Raw genomic sequence first — 26435 nt, 5'->3', positions numbered from 1 at the left:
CATGAGTTGAAATGTGAAGCAGTAGCAAGTTAGCTTGAAGCAGGGAAGGTTGGCCATACTGACAGGTAGTTATTACACAACCTTGTAGTAATTTTAAAGCCAAGGATATAATGGTGGATCGGAAATTGAATGAAATTACTAAATTACTACAGAATCTACTAAAATTTACTGGTCATTTGGCTATACCTTCCCACCTGTGACTCTACAGGTCAGGGATCATCAGTACTACTTAAAGGTCATGGGACTGAAAAAAAACTCAATAGTTATGAATTGCTCATAAACAAGAGAAAATATGCAGATGCTGGAAATCCAAGGAATACACCCAAAATGCTGGAGGAACTCAACAGGCCAGGCAGCATCTATGGAGGAAAAAAAAGTACAGTCGATGTTTTGGGCGGAGACCTTAATTGTTGCCACTGTCTGGGTGAAAAATCTGTTTTCACTTTTATTTCTAGCAATTGCGTGAACTCTGTATCTTTGGTTTCTTGATACCTGTGATAAGTCCTTCTTTTTAACCTCAGTGCGGGTATAATTTAATTAAGCCTCTTAGTTAGTGCCCTGTGTCAAAGTGTACAGCTTTATTTTGTGGTAATATTCTCACAAACCTTCACCCTCTCCCGAAAAACAGCATGTCTTTTATAATGCATTGACATAAACGGATGCTGTACTCGAGCTGTAACCCAACGCCATTTACACGTTAACAAGTTGTATTAAGAAGTTGAGTAAACTGAGCAGTTTATGCCTGAAATGCAGAAAGAAGGCTGCTAGAGAACTAAGTGGCAACTTTGCAGTTGACTGTAATGGAAATGGTTAGTAATTTTGCATGATTACTCCATTTGAACCACAGGCAGTTGAAGCAGTAGGGCCAATATTAAAAGCAGCAAGACTGCGTAGTCTTAGTTCAGAGTCATTGCTCCCTTTTACGTTTGCTGAAATGGCAGTTGAATTCTTAGAGAACAGTATAGCACAGGAGCTGGTCGCCCTTTGTGCTGGACACAACACCAAATTACAAAACATCACTCTCTGCCTGAATGTGATCCATATCCTTCCTTTGACTGCATATTCTTGTATTTATCTAAAAGACTATGGACTTTTATTTTCCGCAGAGATAAATTTGACCATCCTTTTAGATTATCTGTTTAGAGGGCATGTGCTATCATGAGAGGCTGGATAAAGTTGGGTTGTTCTCTCTGGAGTAGCAGAGGCTGACTGGAGATCTGATAGAGGTTTATAAGATTATGAGGGGCACAGATAGAGTAAACAGAGTATCTATTTCCCAAGGTTGAAATGTCTAATACCAGAGGGCATGCATTGAAGGTAAGTTTTTTTTTAAAACCTCAAAACAGTGGGTGCCTGGAATGCGCTGCCTGGTATGGTGATAGAAGCAAATACATGAGATGCTTTTAAGCGACATTTAGATGGGTACATGAATGTGAGAAAGATGGAGGGACATGGACATTGTGTAGATAGGAAATATTAGTGTTTGGGTGTTTTTGATTTGCTTTTTAGCTGGTTTGGCACAACATTATGGGCCAACTGGCCTTTCCTGTGCTGTGCTCTTCTATGTCCATGTCTATCCTATATATGTGATGTGAGCACTAAAGCAAAAGATGTCATATGTTGTGTGGGTCTGGTGATACTGGTCAACAGTATATTTACAGGATTTTCTGTTTTCATTTTATAGTTATTTTGCCTTTTGCTATATGTATAGCTGGTCTCTATAGTTGCAATTTGAGACATTACCGGGGTCTGTTGTGACTTTATCCAATTAGTGAGAGGAGAGATTTTTTGTTCTTAATGTCCTGCCTAACCCAGAATGGAGAAGCTTGTGTTCATTTGCTGTGATGGTTGCTAGTAAGGACCTTGTGTTCCAAAACACTTACTGGAGTATGCTTCCCAGAAGGGTCTCCAGCCACTCTGTGTGGATTCTTCAGTGGATTAACTAATGTATGGCTCATGGTCTAGAGCAGTGGTCCCCAACCTCCGGGCCGTGAAGCATGCAGGGGTGCAGCGGTAGCCGGAACGCACCCAGCACATCTTTAAGAAAAAAGCCGAAATAAACAAGCTAATTAATTAGGTGCTGCCCGGCACGTAAATGTCAGCCCAGATCAGAGGTGGGCGGTCTGCGGCCCGGAGGTTGGGAACCACTGGTCTAGAGACTAGACTACATCTAGTCCAGATGTAAAGATATTTGTAGATGGTAGAGATTTGTGTGGCAATACTTTTTAAATTAATGGATATACAGTAATGTGCAAAAGTCTTGGGCGCATATATATTACTAGGGTACCTAAGACCTTTTGCACAGTACTGTTTATTCATGTGGAGCAGAGGTTGAGTTTGTAAATCTGGAGGGAACAAAGAATATTGGGACTGATGAGGGTGGAGCATCACAGGAAATGTGTGGGACAGGTGGCGGAGAAGCCGTGCCAGGGTGGGGTGGTGGCACAGGTGCAGATGCACCCAGCCTTGAGACACCAGGAAAGGGTAATTCTAAACAACTGGTTTATTGATCATTGCAGAATGTCCTTCAGGTGCTTCTTCCTCCCTTCCCTTTTTCCCAACAGTGATTCCTCTCTCCCTCTGCCCCCTTCCTACTCTCGGTCCACAACAGAGACCCATATCAGAATTAGGTTTATCATCACTCACATATGTCATGAAATTTTTTTGCGGCAGCAGTACAGTGTGATACATAAAATTACTACAGTACTACGCTAATGTCTTGGGCACCTTAGCTATATATATGTGCATAAACCTTTTCACCAGGCAAGGATATCACACTGAAATTAGGTAGCACGGCACTTTCTAAAACTCTATTTATGTGGTATTTAATGCAGTTCAATGAAGTTATAGGGCTCCCAAGAGCAACTAGAACTAGGTTAAATCAGCAGTAATCTCTTCATACTAAGCAGGTATTGCTTTTTGACCATCACAGATTAACAGCACAGGAGGAGTTTGTCTGGCCATCATATCTGAGTTGGTTAAAGAACTGCCTTCCTTCATGCCAGTTCCCAGCTCTCTGAGTCAGTTTGCAATTTATGGAACTACAAGGGCATATCTAATTATTTTTATCATTTAATTGGTGCAAATTCTTTTTTGCACTCCTGGCCGTGTTTCGGTGCCCCATCACCACATATAGGTGAGAGATTTCTCTTTGCTAGTGCTTCAGGTGAATTCATATGTATATTGTCTTATTGAATTATCTCAGAACTATTGACTTGTAACTAAGTAACTGGAAAATTTACAAAACCTAATTAAACTTGCCCTTTTATTTCCTTTGTTCCATTTTAGCAATTCAAGTGTATCTAATAAAATTCAGTTCTGCAATCTCTTAACTTCAGTGTGATCGCAGCCTTCATGTGGCGATCTGCCTTGCATGTGGCACTCGAATGGTGGACTAAATTGTGTTTGTGTATTTCTGACATGACCAGCCCATTCCTTTATATTCTGTACCTTAGCTAGTAAAATCAGGTGTGCCCCAGTGCCTTGAAAAGGTATTCAACCCCACAACTATTTTCACATTACTATCTCATTTACTAAATTTAAAATATATTGAGGTAGGATTTTTTTGAGCTGATCTGCAAAGCATTGTGCATCATGTTAATGTTACTTGTTGATGTTCATCAATATTTGTTGATGTTGAAAATTGGAAGATCACCTGTTTTCAATTAATTCATAAGAATAAGTACCGCACCCTCTCTAAGGCCCAACAGTATGGTAGATGTTTAACAGACCAACTGAAAAGGAAGGCGGAACAGCATTCAAGACAAGTTGAGGAATTAAGAGAAAAGCAAATATCTGGGAAAGGGTAAAAGACCATCTCAAAGGTAGTGAGCATATCTCAGTGCAGTTCATAGTGTAAAAAAAATGGAAAAAATATAAAAACACAGTCCTACTGCCTAGGTCAGTCTGCCCCTCTATGCTTAGTTGCCAGATAAGAATGGCACTTGTAAGAGAGGCTACTGTGATGCTAAGAGTCTCTCTCAATGTGCTGCAGATGTTGGTAGCTGTTACTGGAGATGAAGTTCATGGCTTCACAGTCTCTTAAAGCCTTCCACAAAAAGGGTATTTATAAAAGAGTGGCACAGAAGCAACCTTGGCTTAAAAAAAAAGCATGTCCTTGCCCGTAAAGACTTTTCAGAGTGTCACTTGGAAGATACTGTAAAGATGTGGAAGAAGGTCTTGTCACATGAGACTAAAGTGGAACTTTTTGGCCTCAACACTAAGTGGTACGTGTGGCATAAATTAATTCTGTACATCAGCCGAGGCACAGCGACAACTCACGGATACCTCCTCTTATTTACCCCTCGATCGTGACCGCACTAAGGAGCACCAGGCCATTGTCTCCCACACCATCATCGACTTTATCCGCTCAGGGGATCTCCCATCCACTGCTACCAACCTCATAGTTCCCACACCTCGCACTTCCCGTTTCTACCTCCTACCCAAGATCCACAAACCTGTCTGTCCTGGCCGACCTATTGTCTCAGCTTGCTCCTGCCCCACTGAACTCGTTTCTGCATACCTCGACACAGTTTTATCCCCCCTTGTTCAATCCCTTCCGACCTATGTTCATGACACTTCTCACGCTCTTAAACTTTTCGATGATTTTAAGTTCCCTGGCCCCCACCACTTTTATTTTCACCATGGATGTCCAGTCCCTATATACTTCCATCCCCCATCAGGAAGGTCTCAAAGCTCTACGCTTCTTTTTGGATTCCAGACCTAATCGGTTCCCCTCTACCACCACTCTGCTCCGTCTAGCGGAATTAGTCCATACTCTTAATAATTTCTCCTTTGGCTCCTCCCACTTCCTTCAAACTAAAGGTGTAGCTATGGGCACCCGCATGGGTCCTAGCTATGCCTGCCTTTTTGTTGGCTTTGTGGAACAATCTATGTTCCGGGCCTATTCTGGTATCTGTCCCCTACTTTTCCTTCGCTACATCGACGACTGCATTGGCACTGCTTCCTGCACGCATGCAGAACTCGTTGACTTTATTAACTTTGCCTCCAACTTTCACCCTGCCCTCAAGTTTACCTGGTCCATTTCCGACACCTCCCTCCCCTTTCTAGATCTTTCTGTCTCTGTCTCTGGAGACAGCTTATCTACTGATGTCTACTATAAGCCTACTGACTCTCACAGCTATCTGGACTATTCCTCTTCTCACCCTGTCTCTTGCAAAAACGCCATCCCCTTCTCGCAATTCCTCTGTCTCCACCGCATCTGCTCTCAGGATGAGGCTTTTCATTCTAGGACGAGGGAGATGTCTTCCTTTTTTAAAGAAAGGGGCTTCCCTTCCTCCACTATCAACTCTGCTCTTAAACGCATCTCCCCCATTTCACATACATCTGCTCTCACTCCATCCTCCCACCACCCCACTAGGAATAGGGTTCCCCTGGTCCTCACCTACCACCCCACCAGCCTCCAGGTCCAACATATTATTCTCCGTAACTTCCGCCACCTCCAACGGGATCCCACCACTAAGCACATCTTTCCCTCCCCACCCCCCTCTGCTTTCCACAGGGATCGCTCCCTACGCGACTCCCTAGTCCATTCGTCCCCCCCATCCCTCCCCACTGATCTCCCTCCTGGCACTTATCCGTGTAAGCAGAACAAGTGCTACACATGCCCTTACACTTCCTCCCTTACCACCATTCAGGGTCCCAAACAGTCCTTCCAGGTGAGGCAACACTTCACCTGTGAGTCGACTGGGGTGATATACTGCATCCGGTGCTCCCGATGTGGCCTTTTATATATGGGTGAGACCCGACGCAGACTGGGAGACCGCTTTGCTGAACATTACGCTCTGTCCGCCAGAGAAAGCAGGATCTCCCAGTGGCCACACATTTTAATTCCACATCCCATTCCCATTCTGACATGTCTATCCACGGCCTCCTCTACTGTAAAGATGAAGCTACACTCAGGTTGGAGGAACAACACCTTATATTCCGTCTGGGTAGCCTCCAACCTGATGGCATGAACATCGACTTCTCTAACTTCCGCTAATGCCCCACCTACCCCTCGTACTCCATCTGTTACTTATTTTTATACACACATTTTTTCTCTCACTCTCCTTTTTCTCCCTCTGTCCCTCTGAATATACCCTTTGCCCATCCTCTGGGTTCCCCCCCCCCCGTCTTTCTTCCCGGACCTCCTGTCCCATGATCCTCTCGTATCCCTTTTGCCTATCACCTGTCCAGCTCTTGGCTCCATCCCTCCCCCTCCCCCTCCCCCCTTCTCCTATCATTTTGGATCTCCCCCTCCCCCTCCAACTTTCAAATCCCTTACTCACTCTTCCTTCAGTTAGTCCTGACGAAGGGTCTTGGCCTGAAACGTCGACTGTACCTCTTCCTAGAGATGCTGCCTGGCCTGCTGCGTTCACCAGCAACTTTTATGTGTGTTGCTTGAATTTCCAGCATCTGCAGAATTCCTGTTGTTTATCAGCTATTGGGATGCTTTTCAGCAACAGGGGCTAGAAATCTGGTCAGGATTGATGGGATGATGAATGCTGCTAAATAGAAGGAGATCTTGGATAAAAACCTTCTAGCCTCCTCTCCTCTTTCCCCCCCCCCCCAAGAAAGCTTAAAAGTAGGGGTGGAATGATAAAACTAAAGGTGTAGCTATGGGCACCCGCATGGGTCCTAGCTATCTTCATCATTCGTCAAAGCACACTACAAAAGCAACCTTGGAGTGGCTTCAAGTGAAGAAAATTGATGTCCGTGTTTGGTCTGGTTAAGGCCGCAGTCCTGACCTTAACACGATTGAATATCTTGGGCACAGTGTGAACAATTTTACAAGGAAGGTGGGCAAATCTTGTCCCATCACCATCATGTTGTGCAAGGCTAATAGAGACTTATCCAAAAAGACTACCAGCTGTAATAGCTGCAACTAAGTACAGAGCAAAGGGATGAATACTTCTGAATTGCTGACATTTCAGGTTTTGAAATTTTAGTTTTTCATGCTTTACAATTTTCCCTGTTTTTTTACTTGGTCTGTACTGTGGGGGGTGGGGGGGAAGAGCATGTGATTCACAAACAAAACTTATCGGTTAAATTAATCAAAATCTCCGGTTGTAATACTCATTAATGTGAACAAAGGTTTGGGGGCTGAATACTTTTTCAAGGCACTGTATTTCTTATGTTTAAGGCACTGTGTGCACCGTATACTGCTTCAGAATCGGGTTTAATAACACTAGCATACGTTGTGAAATTTGTTGTCTTTGCAGCAGCAGTACAATGCAGTTCATAATAGAATAATAAGAAAGTAGAGAGGTTGTGTTCGTTAGTTTAATGTCCATTCAGAAATCGGATGGCAGAGGGGAACAGGCTATTCCTGAATCAGGCCTCTGAGGACTACTGAGGCACGGAAGTGCCTTTGGGCGTTTGCACCTCCTTCCTGATAGTAGTAGTGAGAACAAGGCATAACTTGGGTGATGGATGCCACCTTTTTGAGGCATCGCTTCTTGAAGATGTCCTGAATGTTGGGGAGATTAGTGCCCATGATGGAGCGGACTGAGTTTTCAACTCTCTGCAGCTAGTTCAACTCTGTGCATTGATGCAGCTAGTTAGAATGCTCTCCACAGTACACATGTAGAAATCTGTGAATGTCTTTGATGATGTACCAAATCTCCACAAACTCCAATCTAAGTATAGCCGGTGTCGTGCCTTCTTTGTAACTGCATCGATATGTTGGGTCCAGGATAGATCCTCAAAGATATTGACACCCAGGAACTTGAAATTGCTTCTTCTTTCCATTTCTGAGGACTGGTGTGTTTTCCCTCATATTGCCTTTTCTGAAGTCCACAATCAGTTCTTTGGTCTTGCTGGTGCTGAGTGCGAGGTTACGTTGTCTACCTGTCCTGCCTTCAGAGATCTGTTCATGAGCACTTTACTTTTATTTCTCCATTCATGTTGAAATCCTTCCATTTGTTGTACATTTCTTTGCCCAAGTTTCTACTTTTCTGTCTGCCAATAGCTTCCTGCAGGCTAGAGCTTTCTTCCTCACTAATAACTACCTAGTCAATATTTTTAGTGCCAAATGCATTCGAAAATACTGATATTTATTTTGTAGCTCTAGATTCAGGCTCTGGTTGATTAGAAAATCAGCCTTCATGCTTTCTCCTGAGATGTTGGACTGTATTGTAGTTTTGCTGTTTTTGTTTGGTCCGCTCTTATAACCACTTTATTTATGAGCATACATGGAATGTGCCGATGTTTATACATATGAAAACATACTGTGAGGTTCGTCAAGCTGTGAATGCTTTCTCTTATCTGGAGGCAGTTGGCAGTATTTGCCAAAATAAGGCTTCTAAATTTTCATGCTTATGCTATTTCTTTAACTTGTGGGGCATTACAGTCCAGCATCTCAGGAGAAAGAATGAAGGCTGACTTTCTTATCTGATTTATATATTGTATATACATACACAGTGTGGAATAGGCCTTCCAGCCCTTCAAGCCATGCCACCCAGCATTCCACCAATGTAATCTTAGCCTAATTATGGGACAACTTACAATGACCAATTAACTTACCAACTGGTATGTCTTTGGTCCGTGGGAGGAAACCGGAGCACTCAGAGGAAGCCCAACCAGTCACGATGCGAACATAGAAACTCCTTACAGGTAGCAGCAGGAATTGAACCCAGGTCACTGGTACTATAAAGTATTGTGCTAACCATGACACGACCATGCTGCCCTACTACACTTGGATCCATCAAGCTCCAACCCCCTGGCTCCTCAACTTTCTCAGAACTGTAATATTGCTTGTCCACAATGCAACACAAGCAGAAATCTCTCCGATATTGGGAAGACTGAAGCCATTACCATGTCTTCATTCATTTTCAATAATTGCTAACTGAACAAGATTGTTTGAAACATTAATGTTCAATTTGAGCATCTGTTTGCATGTGTTCTAACACCTAAGTTTCTCATTTCCGCCCCTTTATTGTAGATTAGTTCTTCCATTGCCGTGGTTCAATCATCATCTCTATATTTGATTATTCCAGTACTTCACTGGCGAGCTTCCTATTTCCCACACTTCATTGAGGTCATCCAGAGTTCTTCCCTGATCTTGGCTTGCACTGTTTACCCATCTCTTCAGCGCTTCCTTGCCTACTTCAGTTCCTGAAATGAAATCAGAAATTGCTTGGGTTGTTCTGCATATCAGTAGAGGGAGAGAACCAGGTGATCATCAAGGCTGTAAACTCTGAAAATCTTTCTTTAAATCCTCTGACCTATTGAGGTGCAGTTCCAGATCAATTTTTTGGTCCATGTTGATCTTCCTTTCAAGTGCCTTGGGTTATTTTATTGCATAAAAGTAACATAAACAAATTTACTGCATGTTGTAATTCAAATTTAAAGCTTTTTTCTAAATCAAATCCAATCCATGTCAGCAGCATGACTTTAAGTTGAAGGTTTTCTCAGTAACAGAGTGCTGTATGGATTGGGCAGGCATAACAGTATGACCCAAATGTGATTCTTGGTTATTACTGTGAAAATAGTTGGATTACAAAAATTGGCCTAAATGTCCAGAAGTGCTTTCATTGATCTCAGCTTGAAAGTATACACTTGTAGGTTTGGAGTAAGGAAGTGATGGGGCTTGACTAATGTTCTAGTGCATCCCACTTCAACAGGCGTGCTAAATTAGGTGAAGTTATCCGGGAGACCTCTCATACCCCTGTGAGATAGGAACATGTCTATCCCAGTGTGTGAAACCAGCTTCTGTGGACTGGGCGGATGAGATCAACAGCGAGATCCAATGGCCAGGAAGGCAATTTTGCAATGCTTTGTGGAGAGCCAAGAGCATGACAAGGCACAAAAGAAGTCATGGTCATCTAGTGCAATAAACGAAGACCTCAGTTGTGAAGACGGCTCGTACCACTGGAACTGGTCTTCTGAGGTCGACAGAGTGGAACTGCTCCAGTGCAACATCTTTCCTACTTTAAAAACTCTCCCGCACAGGGTCTCTGTCATTGTTGAATATGATGGACAACCAACAGTGTGCTGATGCCTACTGGGCTGTAGATGAAGAATGGTAAGTTAAGTGAGGTGCCAGACACTTCTGGGTGCTACGATAATGCAGATTGCTTTCCCTCGAGGGTCTGAGTCCTCAGTGCTCTTTTCCACAAAAGGTCGTAGAAGCAAAATAAATGACTTAGTTAGCATTCTTACTTCTAACTTGCTAACCAAGGAGTGGAAGTGCAGATGTGCATACAGAATTGAGGTAACAGACAAGTCCACCATAATTGTTCCTGAATCGCTGAGTATGTGCCTTCAGGCTTCTGTACATCATTCCTGACAGTAACAATGAGAAGAGGACATGTCCTGGGTGGTTGGGGGCCCCTAGTGAAGGATGCCGCCTTTTCTTCTTAAAGATGTCCTGGATACTAAGATCTACAGAGAACATTGTTAGCACTGTAGTGCCAGTGGGAGATGATTGTGGTGGCAGAAGTTTGAGATGCTGTAGAAAAGAAAATATCACATCAGTAAAGCATATGGTGGAACACTTAAAGCACATCAGTTAAATAGGTTTCACTGATGTTATTTATATAGCAACACACTGACAAACCTGGACTGATGTGACAGATGTTGCTCCAGAAACAAACTAGAGCTGAAAGAATGCCTAATTCATAAAACTTCAAACAATTCCCACGCACAGGATTATAACTCAGCTCATATCTGCCCACTCATCGGATCCTCTCCCTTCACTCCAGGGAGGATCATTGCCAAGACAGTGAGCAAGCTTCTCCACTTCAAGGCTTGTGAAACTTGAGCAAATGGCATTTTAAAGATTTTTAGTTGGATTACTCATTGCCTTCAATAAGCCTGTTAACTTATTGCCAAATGCTGTTATGGTGTCTCCCATTCTTTACTAATGGATACTCAGTTCAGCTATATCATTAGCAAATCTGGTCCTGTGCTCCTTTCATTCTAACAGGGCTTGTATGACACAGCATTGTTGGATGATGTCCAGTACTGGGAATCCTAATACTAGTTTCCAACATGTTTTAGCCAAGTGTTATTTTGTTCCACTGTCCTTTCCTTGGCCCATGCTGAATTGTAGCTCACATGCTGGAGTTAACTTGGGTTGTCCCTGCACCTGGGTTGTCCTACTGTTTGACATCTGGTTGTTAATGTTCAAGTTGGTTATCATATAGGCATAAGTATGATCAGCTGTTCAGACAATTTAAATGCTGGCCCAGATAGACTGGGGGCTCCTCTCCCCATGACACAGAGGCTGTGAGACTGCCCCTGGCTGCCGTGCTTCGTGTCTATGCACTTTGTGACAATTGGCCCTGCTAATGTGATGAACTTAATACCGAGGCTTTGGGCCTACTCTGGCTGCTCCAGGGAACGAAGGATTCAATTTGTTTGGAAATGCTGTTGGTATGCTTTCTTCTATTGTTTGCATGATTTATTTTTTTTTCTCCTTCTCCGTGCATTGAGGATTGATCTTTATTATTTTTAACCAGGATTTTTCGAGTTTCTGGCTTTGCGGTTGCTTGTAAGTAGGCAAATCTCAAGGTTGTATAACTTGTCCATGCTTTGATAATACACTTCGAATCTTTGAATCATGCTTATATGCACAGTTATAAATGGCAGGAAAATTAGCTTTTTGCAGCAGTGGCTCTGTACACTACAAGCTGAGGCCAAACATGGGTTAACAAGCTTAAATGAACTGGGCTGCTATGGTAACGTAGTGGTTAGCACAACGCTCTACAGTACAGGCGACCCGGGTTCAATTCCCGCCATTGCCTGTAAGGAGTTAGGACGCTTTCCATGTGACCACGAGGGTTTCTTACAGGTGCTCCAGTTTCCTCCAACAGTCCAGTTGGTAGCTAAATTGTCCCATGATTATTAGGCTCAGATTAAATCGGTTTGCTAGGTGCGGCAGTTTTAAGGGCCAGGAGGGCCTATTCTGTGCTGTATCTCAAATAAATAGTTGTGCAAGATAATAACACTATGAATTTAAAAAGATTGGATCAACCTTTTGAAGTTCTTCAAAAATCTTGGATACCTAGTCAGTAAAAGATCCTTTTTGAGCTTATTAATGTAATTAATTAAGTATTGGCTTAAGAGCGGATCACTGGATTTAGGTCATTGCTTCCATTGTGGGCTTTGTTGAAATCATCCAGTCAGTTGAAAATCAATTGCCGGAAATGCATTGATCACCAAGAAAACGCACTAAGATTCTGCTGTTATCAGTGGCTGGAAAATAGTACTATTTCACCATTTGCCTGCAAAGGAGAGTGATAGCTATCAAGGATATGGCCTTAAAATAGTCAACTTTTTTATGGAATATCAAAACTTTGAGGAAATAAGCACAGTGAAATCAACAGGTGGGCTGATATTTTGCATGTCACTGTAGTGTTTGTCAATTGGTTCAGTGACGAGAATGATGGTGGCCTGAGGGTGTACGGGAGAGCTACATGGCCTTGTTTGTTTCGCGGACTGGGCCCTCATGCCAAGATGTCGCCTCCTGCAGCCACCCAGGGAAGGGATGCCCAAGACAGCATGGGACAGAATAGACTTGCAGCTGGAATTCGTGCTGGTTGGCAGTTGGTGCCTGCAGGCCAGCTCACCGGTATTTGCTTCCTGGAAGACAAGCTGGATTGTCTTTGTCTGCAGCTGAGCCAGCGCAAGATAAGGAAATGCTAGCAACACACATCAAAGTTGCTGGTTTGCTTGTTCTTGCAGAAACGTGGCTCCAGGACAACATCCCATGTGCCATCAGTCTTCAGGCCATGCCACTTGGGGACTTGTATTAATATTATTTTGTGACTGTTCTGTGTGTGTCAGTTTATAATATGTTTTGCACTTTGGCCCTGGAGGAACAATGTTTTGTTTAGCTGTATACATGTGTACAGTTGAATGACAATTGAACATGAACATGATGTAGCATTATGGCGTTTTGGAGCACATTCTTGTTTCAAAATCATCTGTTTAAATGCCTTCAGCAAAGAGATGTGCAAAAAAAATACAAAAATAAAATGGAAATGAAGTAATTAAAGCCGCTTCACTACCTGAAAATAAACTAGGCCTGTGTGTATTTTCAGGTTTCACTTGTAGGGTCGGGTTAACAATAGGTCTCTGATGCTTTTCACATAGCAGGTTGTTTTGTGTGTGGTTGTTCTAAAAGCTGATCTTCACTCATACTCACTGATTTATGCTTTTATTCTCCATTTACTGTCTCCTCTTTTCTCTGCTTAACAAAAACCTTGTAATGTCCTCTGTCTGGATCACAGTGAAAATGGGTTTGTCAGATGCAGCTGAAGGGTTGTAGGTTGTCATAGAACAAGACAAATAATGTTAGCAGTGAACTGAGCTTTGAATTTTGGACACTACATCCTTGAGAGCTGTTGTTCTCCAATTTTTTTTTTGTATGTTTTATTGCATGTTCCTTTTAGAATTAGGTTTACATTTCTACTAGTTTGTGATTGTTAAAATCAGTCCCATTTAGATAATTGTTTGATATAATTTTCATCTCCATGGAGAATGCTGCTGCTAAGCATCTGATGGTTAACAAATTGCCACGTAAAACTTCAAAGGGTAGGCATTCATGATTGTTCTGTGCATCATAAAATTGCGCCTTCATAATTATACAGGCCGAGTGTTAGTTTCCTGTACCAGAACAGATTCACCATTTTGAGACTCTGTGGAGAGAGCTGATCTCAATACTGGAATGGCTGTGCCAGTTTAAGAGGCTGCAAATTTAGACCAGCATGGGTAATGCTGTGGGACCTGATATTGTGCAAATACTCAAGTGATTGTCCTGTAGCTTTTTGTTTCCATGTTGTTGGTATGCTTGCTCTCAGCTTGAATAAGAGAATATTCTCCATTCAGAGTCACTGTTCTTTCTACTCCAAAGTTACTGGGAGAGGGAGGGTAAAGTCCTCATGCCAATGTTCAATTTTACAGCAAGAGCTTACCTCATAATTCAGGCAAGTTTCCCACATGTTGTGATACTGAAAATTGCAGACTTAGTAGATTTGTTTTGAGATCCTGTGGCATTTGTTAATCTTGGCAGCGGTGGTATTGGCCTAGAGAGAATGAAGTGGAAATAAAGCCTTCTATTAACCTTTGCTTGAAAATGATTTTAGAGGAAGGTGGCAGGGATGTGTTTAGGGATTGGATTCACATGATGTGCCCTCTTGCTAGGAATGGGTGTCACACTGCCCAGATATGAGCAAGAAAGGCAAATTGTGTTAAGCACCGGAGGTAATTTTTCCCCTGGCACATGCTTTCAGGACAGAAAAAGGGAGGAAATGGGGGAAGTATGTTTGGGGGGGGGATGTAACAAAAGGACTGAGAACTGCCTTGTCATTACTGGTTTGACATGCTGTTGTGTTTGATTAATCTTGTAGATGGGAATTGAACTGTCTTGTAAGTGAAATGTAAAAGATCTTCTGTATTGAAGAAAGCAGAGTGTATATTGTATCCTAGTAACATTTACTCTTTCATTAAAAGCTCCATTACTTTCCAATTTGTGATCCTGCTAAGCAAAATAATAAAAAAAATTAGCAATTTTTTTTGAAGACATGAGTGCTTTACGGCATTCTGAGACCATACGAAAATGCTGTGAATGCAGACATTCATAGTAGTGATCATTTGTGGTGAGTATGATGTTCCCCTAAGTGGTTGTCAATTTGTGGGTCCTCAGGTGGCTGTAAACGCTGATCCAGGATTCACATACCTGGCAGGTTAGGGTGGACTCCCTTAATGGAGGACACCCGTGTGTGACTTTGTTTGGTATGGGGAGGCTGATAAGAAGGCAGCCCCTGCAGGGTTCTTGACAGGTTGGCATCAGGGTTCCATTGGCATGGATTGAGGATCCTTCACTGCTGCAGCCTTCCTCTGCCTTCAAGGTCTGTTGTGATGTATCATCATCTTTTGCCAGCTCCGTGGTAGAGGCCTTGTTCGAATTTCTCTTCGTCTGGAATCTCCCCTTTGATCCTTACCATCATGGGTGACCCTACAAGAGCTAAGCACCAGATGTCATCACTCTCAGGGTCTTAGGAGCCATCAAGCCTCTCCATCACAAGCTGACGATCTGCAGAAAAGGATCATTCATAATATGCCAGTGACTCAAGTGTTACCAGCATCCAAAGTAGTTTGGCTTCCCCATATGACAGTGACATCCTATTTTAGATCTTCTGGAGAAACTCTGTGGGGTAAGGAGCATTTTTTTTGTGTGTCATTAGGTTAGGATGGATTTTCAAGTAATTGTGTCAGGATTTTAAATCATTTAATGTATTTTACTTTGCTTTAGTCTCAATAGCAACCCTTTGTGTAATTGCCTTTTGAATATATCTTGTTACATCTATTAATATCCATCTTTAGTAAAAGGGAGCTACAGCACAATGAAACAAAGGCCATAACCCTAGTGCTGTATTTTGAAAAACAAAGATTGCATCAAAGTTCTCATCTTGCGGTATTTGACAGCTATGGAATTACTTTTGAAATGCAGTCACCTTTGTGTTGGCATACTTCACATGTTCCCATACTGGAAAGAATGAAAGTATTGGACCTCATTCCTTTATTAACAATGCAGCACGGCTCCTCAGTCACCAAGTCTAGCAAATTGAACATTTTAATTTTAAATAAATTTCAAAAACAGAATTGTTACCAGGAAGTTGACTGCTCCAAAATGAATGAGTTACAATGATTTAAAGCAGCAATGGTAAACTCTAAGCTCTGGAGTGTTGCTGTGCTAACTGTTGCTGCCGATAATAAAATAACATAACTGGCCTCCAAACACATGCCCTCTTACGACTCAAGCATTTTTTAAAATATATTTTACTTGTGCACAAGGACAGCATCATGGCCCTTGTCATCCACATTGTTCTCAAGTCTGAACAGAAAACTGCTGTTTTTATGCAGAATTGCCTTATCAGTTACAGTTTCATTTGGTAAATTGTAGATTTAGTTTGAATCCCTTGCTCACAAGATTAAATGCTATTCATAATGGAGGTGTTAAGAGTCATTTGAAACAAGCTGACAATTGATGTTTTCAAGTTAGTAAAGCAATTGCCCCTTAGTTGTTGATTGGATTTCACATCCTTCCATTATTCCTATCTAGTTTGTTTCCAGCGCATTGTGTAAAGGGACACTATATTTTGCAAAGAACTTTGTAGCAAAGTCTTACTACAGAGGCCTCCCTCACTTGGCTTGAATATACACTGCTACAGTCACCCCTGTAGAGGTGTCCCTAGCAGTCCCACTTCAGAGGTCTCACTTGACTACAACTGCCCCCAGGCTACTTGTATTTAACCCTTGCTTCAGTGCAACTTCCTCACTAACCAAAACGTAAAGCTCCTGGGTTTAGTCCTGGTAGGCAAGCTGGTCTCCAAATTGGAAGGGAGGAATTGACCATGTTTTCCCATCATAACCTCACCTCAGTCACAATTTGGAGCAGGGGTTCCCAACCTTTTTTTATGCCATAGACCTATACCATTAAGCAAGGGGTCAATGGACCCCCTGATTTAAAGGGTTGTTGAAGGCAATTAGCATCACTTCCAATGGCCGGCTGGCTTAAATTATTGGAGTTTTACATCACTGGTTTTCTGCAATGGAGTTTACTACATCATAATAGATCATGTGTTACTAATATTGACTGCTCTTTTATGTCCACCTGAGGGTACTCAAAAGTAGCATTGACAATATAACACTCCCTCACTGCTGCATTAGAGGACCAATTAATAGGAACAGCTATGTTGTAGGTACATGTTACACTATCCCAGATTGAATTTATCTCTGTAATTTTTGTCTGTTCAGTTCCTCCCCTAGATTATTTTGGTGACTGGAAGTGAGGAATTTGAATTGGAGAGGTCTTTCTAATCGGGCAGATCATTTCTGGTTACTTTTGGTGCACTTTCTCTCGTAAAAGCAGAAATTTCTGGAAATAGCCAGAAGGCCAGTGAATGTCCGTGGAATGCGGAAAAGTTTTGGGTGAAATTTATTGTCACTGGAAAAGGATGCATCTCTATCCATTTCTGATGAAAGATCTTTGAAATGACTGCTATTTCTCTGCAGATTCAGCCCAGATATTTCTGCTGTTTTCTGTTTTTGTATCATAATTCAGGCAATCATGTTTTAATACCATTGAAGCAATTCAAATGCTCATTTTATTGGTGATTACATAAATTTGCTTGCCTTAATTGGTCTCCAGTGTCCCCTCATTGCAAAGCTGAAAACACTTCAAAAGTATTTCAGTTGCTGTCGAGCAGGGGTTACCAACCTTTCTTGTACCATGGGCCCATACAATTAACTGAGATATCCGTGGATCCTAGGTTGGAAACCCCTGTTTGAGGTGAAAGCTGTTACAAAACAAGAGTTCTTTTCATTACATACAAATTTACTTTATTAGTAAATCAGAGTCAATTTTAATATCACTAGCACATGTTGTGAAATTTGTTGCCTTTGCAGCAGCAGTACAATGCAGTACAAAAAAAAAGAATTATTAGCTGATTAAATAAGTCATTGGCATCTGTACGTCTCGAGAGATGATGGTGTGACACTTTTTCTGGGGGTTCTTGGAGTTGTAGACTTGGGACTATTTGCACTTTCCAGAGTGGCCATTCAGCCCCACTCTAGAGTGACAGTCTCTTTCACAGCAGCTGCAGGTAAAGGAAGAAGGTGCTCTGTCTGAGGAAGCTCTGGCTTTTCTTCTGTCTCTTGGTGATGAGTGTGTTGGTCCTTGCTATCTCAGCACATTGTGCACTGCTTTTGACCGCAGCCCACCATGCTCTCTGGCTTTCAACTGTTTCCTCCCTTGTGTTGAGGTCGATGCCTGCCAGCTTCATGTCACACTTGCAGACCTCCCTGTAGCGGAGGCATGGTCTTCATTGTGGGCGGTAATCCTCAGCTCGCCATGCAGCATGTCCTTGGGAATGCATCCATTTGACGTGGCCTAACCATCTGAGGTGTCTGGCTGAGTAGTGCGTGTTTCAGCCCGCTGCAGAACTTCTGTGTTGATTCTGTCCTGCCAGCAGATGTGCAAGATGCACCCAAGGCAGTGTAGGTGACAGATGTACGATGTCCAAGCCTGGCATAGAGGAGTGTGCTGAGCACACACGCAGCTTGGTCTTTGTTGCTGTCATTTGTTCCGCACTGTTCGGTCTGGCCATGACAGCTGCAGCTTTGGCAATTCTGCTATTCACCTCTGCTTCGAGGGACAGGAAGCTGGTGATAGTCGACTCAAGGTAGATGAAGGGGTCGACTACATCAAGAGAGTAACCATCAGTAGTAATGCTTGGGGGAGATTCTGCACTCTGGGCCATGGCATTTGTCGCCTTCAGACTATGCTCAAGTTCCTTGCAGGCATGTGCGAAGAGGTTCATCAGTTGTTGGAGTCTGCCTTCAGTGTGTGACGTCAATGCTGCATCGTCTGGAAACAGCATCTCGTGAATGAGGGGTTGCCTAACATTGGTCTTGGAACACAAGTGAGCAATATTGAACACCTTGCATTCAGCTCTTGTGCAAAGGTAGATGCCTTCAGTGTTGATTAAGTATTGCAAAAATAATAAAGTAGTGAGGTTGTGTTCATGGGTCCATTAAGAAATCTGATGGCAGAGGAGAAGAAGCTGGTTCCTGAATCGTTGAGTGTGTGCCTTCGGGTTCCTGTGCTTCCTTCCTATTGGTAGCAATGAGAACAAGGGTGGGAGTCCTTAATAGTAGATGCTCTGTTTTTGAGACATCGCTCCTTGAAGATGTCCTGGATGCTTGAGGATGGAGATTTGATATGAAATTAGGCATTGGGAAGGAAAATCACTGCCTGTGAAATGTCTTAATTTTATTATTGTGTTGATTTAACGTGCTGACTGTGTAACCAGCCTCTGATTACATAAGAAAATACACATTGCATAGCTGATTCTGTTTAAAGTAATTGGGAGAAAATAACATGTAATTTGCAGGGCCTATAAATGGTCTTGAAAATGAGCAAGAATCCCTTGATCCAAGTTCCTATATATTTGAACTGTAAGTTCCCAAACTTTAGAAATTGATTAAATATGATTCAATTTAACCTGGTAGAGAAATAGTTAAAGCTTATTTAAATGTTAAAATGATTTTGGTAGTTTGACCATTTAAGCCTTATGTTTTCATCACTTTTCTATAAAGGCAAAAAAAAATTAATTATTAGGGTATGTTATAGAAGTATTGCACCCTTTTTGCTAAATTGCGTTATGTTCTGTTGATTATAATGAACTTTTTGTGTTGGCATGAGTATTAGGCAAAAACGGAATGGCTGAGATCTGAGAATAGAGCTGACGTCATGTTCACCTTGGTAAGCACAGCAGGATTATGCTGTCTCTCCCAGTGTTCAATGCCATAAAGGTTGGCACTTCAAGGGGTGGAGAAAACCATCGACTTTTCTTTTTGCAGGAAAACCATTGTCTCTTTAATTTTGCATTGTCGCGGAGAAAGAGCTAAATGTCAGTTTCTAAACAGCTCCTGGTTTGAATACTGGTCTTGCAGATGCAGACGGCTGAATTCTGCATTTTACAGAAAAATCTTGATAGCGCTGGTGGCTGTTTTCCTCTTCTCTCTCTGCCCCCCCCCCACCTTTCTGAAAGACTTCTCCAGTGAAAGGATTGCTGCTTTAAAAAAAACAAGCTGGTCAGGAGATGAAGAGGGAGTAAAGGACTGTTTTATTGCAATTATGCCACATGTATTGCCATTGCAAGACAAGAGACTACAACTACTGTTGTTAATTGAAACAGTATAAAAAGATTTAAAGGCCTCCTCCTTGTTTTGGGGTGTGGTGTTAACAAATGAGAATCCAGCAGCGTATCAGTGTACTGCGGAAGATGAAATGCTTCCCCTGTCATTTCTCCTATTCAATTAAATCATCTTTCTCTGGCCTAAATGCCCTGATGACCACTTCACCCTATAACCAAGGTATGGGCTGTTTATATTTGGTAAGTTGTAGGGGGTTTTTTTTGACAGCGTAACGTCGTACATATCTTCTTCTGCAAGCAGGCGACTGCTGAGCATGTTTTGCTAGTTAAGCTGATTGAGTAGCCTTGCCCCGATCACTGGCATGGCTTGTTGTCAGTCGGGTGTTTTGTGAAGGAGGCAATCTGCTACATTTCTTTCAGTCCAGGGCACTTCAAAAGTGAGATACTTTTCACAAATTACTTAATCAATATTTAGTTGAATGGTGATGTGCATTTTGTTTCCATTGGACTCCACAGAGATGTTTTAACTTCAGAATTCCGGATATTGTGTTTAAATTGGAGGCGTGAGGGAGTCATGATTCATATTTTCCGTTTCATAATGTTTCAGCTATAATTTCAAGCAGTTTGAAAAGAAAAATCCTGTTCCCTCTACTGAGTAATTAACATTTTAATATCTTCAACCACAGCTACTATTTAACAAGTACCACCAAGTTCTCCGTCCTCTGTTGATTTTGTTGGTTGACTATACTTTTCAACAACTGTAAGAAATTCTTGCTGGTATGGAGTGATTTGAAATAAACAACGTTGGACAACAATTTTTTTGGAAGTGTTGCTTTCTGAAAATTTTTTTTTGCTTATGAAAGACTGCTTGAAGCTGAACATGAATATAATCTTAGATTACTTGTATCACATAGGAATTTGGAGAAACAAGAAATTAATTTTTATTAAATATGCATTTAATTGCATAAGTGCTGATGCTTTGCAATAGTTCAGCTAAGCTAAAAATATTTTGTTGATGATTCTTATTTGTACTCGGTGTCTGAAGCTTCTCACAAGAGTGTCTAACAGTAATCAGCCGGCATTGATGGATTCCAGTTGTACTGATACTGTTTCTCCATGATTGCATTGTCCTGGTGAAACCTTGCACCGTGCTCACCACTGACAGTGCCAAGACTTGCAGTAAAGAAGTCTAAAAGGGATTGCAGAAAATGAATCTTTAGTGACATGTTGCACTTCATGATTTTGTATACTTGAAGCATGTTGTCAACCAGCTGCACGTAATCTGGTGCTCTCTAGTTGCCAAGAAAAATTTGAACATCCTTGAATGTCTTCCATGAGATTTTCTCCAATCCCACTAGAAGTTCTATCATTGATGGCTGTTTGATTTGTGTACCAACAAAAATACTTTCCTTAATCTTGGCATAAATTAGTCTAACTTGAATTATGAATTGAAGTAACTAATAGGCTTTTTTTCCCCCCCAGTGGTGCATGATAGGGAAATTCCATGGTGATTTTCATGATCAGCAGCCCAAAATCCATGAGTTACATCCAAAAGTATTCAGGAAGCTAAACCTTTGTTGTCTAATGTAATCAGGTCATGAAGCGCAGAAATATTCTGCTTCATTGTTTTTCTCTTTTTGAACCATTTCAAACCCAAGTCGGTGGTATCATGGCATCAGCACCAGACTTCAAGACATTCAGTTTTGAGTTTGAATCCAGCTGGCTGTTTGCATGCTTACCATCCATGCTGGGTTGAATGTTGAGCTAGCAACTCGACCTTGTAAAAAAAAACCAGACCAAATGCTAAAGCAATGGCAAGGTTGCCACCTGATGCACCATAAGGCACAGAAAAGAATAACAATTTTTTGCAATAAAAGTTGTACCTTTGCTAAGGCAGCATGGCTCTCAGGGTTTTGGCATTCAATGTTAAGTAAGATTCCAACTGATGTATTAAAAGTAACTTTTCATTGTGGTCAGTTATTTGAAAGTAATGCAGTGGTAAATACAAGAGTAACATTCTGAATTTTTTTTTCTCTTTGCATTTACCTTTTCTCCATTACATGTAGGGTCCATCCTTATGCTGCTAGTTTAAGTGGGCCATGTGTGCGTGAACTTAAACAAAGTGCTAGCACCCTGAGTGGGATATTAGAACCGAACCAGATTTACTCACTTTACTCACATTTTCCCCTTCAGATATTCCTGGCAAGTGATCAGAAATGTGAACTCGCTCTTTCCCTAGATGTAGTCTGATTGATCTGTTGAATTTTCCAGCACTTATTTGGGAATTTGTGGTGGATATTTTAACTTGGGTGCCGAAAAGTTGGTTGTTATCTCCTGTGGAGATGTTTGCCAGTTCATCCACCTAGAGATTAGATGTCAGGAATTGATGTTGTTCCAGGTCATTAACCAAGATGGTGGACAAGGCTAGGGTATTGGTGAGCTTAATTTTGTTGGTATTTTGGTTGTGATCAGGGCTTGGGTATGGTAGTTATGTCTGTGTTCACAGGAGCATTGTGTCATGCTAACTGCTATCATAGTGTCAGCGACCTGGGTCCAATTCTCCCCATTGTCTTTAAGGAGTTTGAATGTTCTCCCCGTGACTGTGGGTTTCCTGAGTGCTCTGGTTTCATACCACATCCGAAACACAGACCGGTTAGTAGCTTAATTGGTTACATGGGTGTAATTGGGCAGTGTGGGCCAGAAGGACCTATTACAGTACTGTATCTCAGAATTCGGTAAAGTATCACCAGCATATGTTGTGAAATTTGTTAACATTCCGGCAGCAGTAATACTGCAATACATGATAAATTTAGGGAAAAACTGAATTACAGTAAGTGTATATATTAACTAGTTAAAATAAGTAGTGCAAAAATAGAAATTTTAAAAATAGGTAGTATTCATGGATTCAATGTCCATTTAGAATTCGATTGGCAGAGGGGAAGAAGCTGTTCCTGAATCGTTGAGTGTGTGCCTTTGGGTTTCTGTACCTCTTCCCTGATGGTAATAATGAAAAGAGGGCATGTCCTGGGTGTTGGGGGGTCCTTAATGACAGAGGCCACCTTCCTGAGGCACTGTTCCTTGATGTCTTGGATACTACGGAGGCTAGTACCCATGATGGAGCTATGTAAATATGGTAGACAAGTAGTCACAGTTGGTAGTTATGTGATAAGGGGATCTGTTCTAAGAAAGATTTTGATTCTGGCTTCCTCCACCATTTCTATTTCTATTTAACTTCATGATATTTAAAATACCTAAATTTAAGATTTAAAATATCTGACTTGTTTTTGGCACTGCATGCTTCGCTATATAAAAGATTCTGTTTTTAAGCAATTTCCCCCTCCATTTAGAATACCTGTTTTTAACTACGTACTGTGTACATGAGGGTTTCTCTGTTCAGGGCAATCTATGCTGTTGTTTGTTTGCATTTCACTGAGCCATCTTGTGCACACAATACATCACCACTCGGAATACCAACATTTCAGTACCATTACTTCAGACTGCAATTTCAAGACTTGGGTCAGATTTGACGGTAAAATTGTTTTTGCTAGGATCCCATGATCAGTTACGCATTAAAAAGAAATAGAAATGTGTGTTGGTGTGATGGGGAGAAAGGGAGTCTCTGCCTGAAATGTGTCTTTTCCATAGATGCTGCCTGGTCTGCTGAGTTCCTCCAGCATTGTGTGTGTGTTGAAAGGGAAAACAATCATTGAATGAATAATACCTCCCAGGGTTATGTTAGGAAGTAGTTTATGGAATTGGTTTTAATTGGCCTTCTCATTTAATTGGACATATAACATGGTAACAGGTCCTTCTGGTCCAACGAGCCCACACTGCTCAGTTACACCCATGTGACCAATTAACCTACTAATCGATATGTCTTTGGGATGTGGATGGAAACCGGAGCACCCAGAGGAAACCAGGGTCACAAGGAGAACTCTTAAGTTGAAGTTCGAATTTATTGTCATCTGACTGTACCTATATGCAACTAAACAAAACAACGTTCCTCCGGATCATGGTGCACCCACACAACATATATCTCACACAAACCAAGATGTTATACTATGAATAAGTTGTTGTTCCTTTCAGTGCCTTGTGACTCCTCATGTGGTAACTTTGCAGTTTTCTTATCATTTTTGTCTGCTTTTTATGAGGCTGAGTTGCGAACTGAACGCTCAACCCAGCACGAATGGAAAGCGAGCAGCGAGCTGGCCAGATTCAAACCTGGGACTGCTTGCCTCAAAGTCTGTTGCAGATGCCTCTACATCACCGGCTGGCTATGAATAAGTTAATAAAATATAATTCAAAATGCATGTAGTAAAGGGTAGTGCAGGTAAAAAAAAGGTATTTTCTTTAAAGAAAAATTTCCGGCGCAGCATGGATACTTTTTAATTGTTGGTTTATTGGAGTAGCTTGTTGAAAGTCACTAACTGAGCATATCTCCAAATACACCAATCTCATTGGGCAGTGGGCATTGTAAATGTTTCTTCATGGATTGTCAGTCTTTGCAATATGGGTAAACTTGTATTTGAAAAGTGGCTGTTGTATGGCAACTATCAATCTGCTGTGCTGTTAGTCTGCTTGATAAGCTTCTCAAACAAAGTGTTGCATAATAATGAGGTTTTAAACTTGGGAATTGAATTGATGCTAAGCACAATCTGTGGTCAAGAATTACAATGCCAGGCTTGGTAGTCAGCTGATTGAGAAAACATGCTGCTCTGGAATGACCAAACCCTCAAAAAATTAAATTTGATTGTGCTCCTTGATTTCTGATTGCAGGATTCTAATTAATACAGGGGTGATAAAACAATGCCTGGTTGTAATATTGAGCTGTGAACTGTATTGTGGATGCAAATTTGAAATGTGATATGGCAATTGTCAGGAGTTTCTGTGTAAATGCAGTGACGTGTCCTGGAGTGCCTCAAGTTAAACAGCTATAAATAACCAGCTGTCTATGTCAGTCTTCCTTGACATTGCAGCAGATGGGGCCTTCTCAACTGAGGAAACAAAGGAAAGCTATTGATTATGAGTGAAATGGTTATTGTTTCCAAGATTTTATGACAAGTAGTGCTAAACTATCTACTACTTGGGGTCCTCATACAAATAGGTTAGTCTGTTTAGGAGTGCATTTAATATTTCTGCACTGAGGATGGTCAACATTTGCAAGCTACGTGAATTTATATCCGTCTCCAAACTTAGACACAAGGGATGCTGCAGGTGCTGGAAATCTAGAGCAATACACACAATGTGCTGGAGGAGTTCAGCGGGCCAGGCAAAATATATAGATGGCAATAAAAAGTCGACAATTCGGGCCAAGACCCTTCATCAGAACTAATTTCCAAATTTATCTAGGTTCTAAATAGGTCTGTGAGCCGGCTGGCAGTGTAGTGGCATCAGCACCGGACTTCAAGGCGAGTGGTTTCGTTCCAATCCAGCCGATTCCTTGCACGCTTTCCATCATGCTGGGTTGAGTGTCAAGCAAGCAACTCGACCTTGTTAAAAAAACAGTCAAATGCTATTGAAATGCCAAAAGTGCTGCCTTAATGTGGCTCAAGGTGTGAAAAGGAACAAAAACAAATGTCTCTGTAGTTTGGTTTACTTGGTGTATCCCTTGAGTTTCCCCCCAGTCTTCTTTACTATTACATTGTAGTTGTACTTGTGTTATCACTTATTTCTGAGCAAGAACCCCCTGCCCCCCAAAAGAACGATCCGCATTAAATCGTAAGCAGGCAGGTCAACCTGATCTTCCCAGCATAATTTTTTCTGATTGAATGATAACATGGAGATCAGGCAGAAGCAATCAGTTTCTTAAAAATTAGATTAACACTCTCATTGGTCTGAAGACCTGTATCAAATGCCAGACTGGTTCCACATAACCAACAGAATAAACATATTATAGTATTCATTCCCTGCAGTTAGAGGAAGCTTGGCTTATAATATTCACAGAATACTGCTAGAGGCTGCCATCTGGTATTCTATACATGTTGTGCTTTCAGAGGCTTTTGAAATTTCTGGAAACTGGAAGATTTGGTTGAAGAGAATGCAGTGCAAATATTCAATTCTGAAGCTATTCAACGTTAAATTTAGAACGGCCAGTGGAATATGACAGAGCTTTCAGGGGATTCTTGGTTGAGAGTAGTGTGTCACTAAATGCATATACTCTTAAGTTAAATGAGAAGGCAAATAGGAGAGTTTTCTCTTTACAGCCATTCGTAATGTTTCTCCCCCTTCTGAATCTTATTTCCTTCAGTCTGTGTCTTGAGTTGCAAGATAAACATGTGATTGCAGATCTTGGCTCAAAATCTGGGTTGTGATCCAAGTACTGTGAGTTCTGCAGTTTGCCTGGAAAATTGCCTTGTGATTATGTACTTGAGGTCAACAAGTTTCCCATTCTGTGGACGTTTATGTGGGAGGTATACAGATTTGAGTACGAGTGGGGAATAAGCCTTATGAAATCTCAACTGCCTCCCTGATGTTTTATTGACAGGTTTGTGAGATAGACTTTGCTCGCATTGTGCCGGTCAGTAGTTCCTTTTAGGCTTCCGACCCATACCTTTTGGTTGAACAGAGATCATTTAGAGCAGGAGTGTTATAAAATTAAATTTAAAAAAAAAACTGTCTCCTCCTAGTTTCAATCATCCCATTGGATTTTCCTACGATCTCCTGAATCCCACGCAGTTATCTCCCTTGAGACAAGATTGATTCCTGCTGGGTTTCTGTTTGATGGTTAAAATGTACTACTTTGGCTGTGGCAGTTATTTTTGTTTT

General features: G+C 41.6%; 1 protein-coding gene across 2 annotated transcripts in view; it reads left to right on the top strand.

The window, feature by feature from the left end:
- The window catches only part of LOC134351035 (serine/threonine-protein phosphatase 2A 55 kDa regulatory subunit B alpha isoform), a 91664-nt gene that overhangs the window by 29960 nt on the left and 35269 nt on the right, over window positions 1-26435 (top strand). The window contains exon 1 of one of the 2 annotated variants that reach the window (XM_063057023.1): window positions 19756-19890. The exons of the other annotated variant lie outside the window; for it this stretch is intronic. Coding sequence (XP_062913093.1) covers window positions 19764-19890 — 127 coding nt within the window. The 5' untranslated portion in view covers window positions 19756-19763. Of the gene's footprint in view, window positions 1-19755; window positions 19891-26435 lie in introns of those variants that run through there. 2 annotated transcript variants of the gene reach the window in all.

Source organism: Mobula hypostoma, chromosome 8 (assembly GCF_963921235.1).
Source record: "Mobula hypostoma chromosome 8, sMobHyp1.1, whole genome shotgun sequence".
NCBI lineage: Eukaryota > Metazoa > Chordata > Chondrichthyes > Myliobatiformes > Myliobatidae > Mobula > Mobula hypostoma.
The sequence above is the reverse complement of the archived record's forward strand: the minus strand, read 5'-3'. Positions and strand labels throughout refer to the sequence as shown.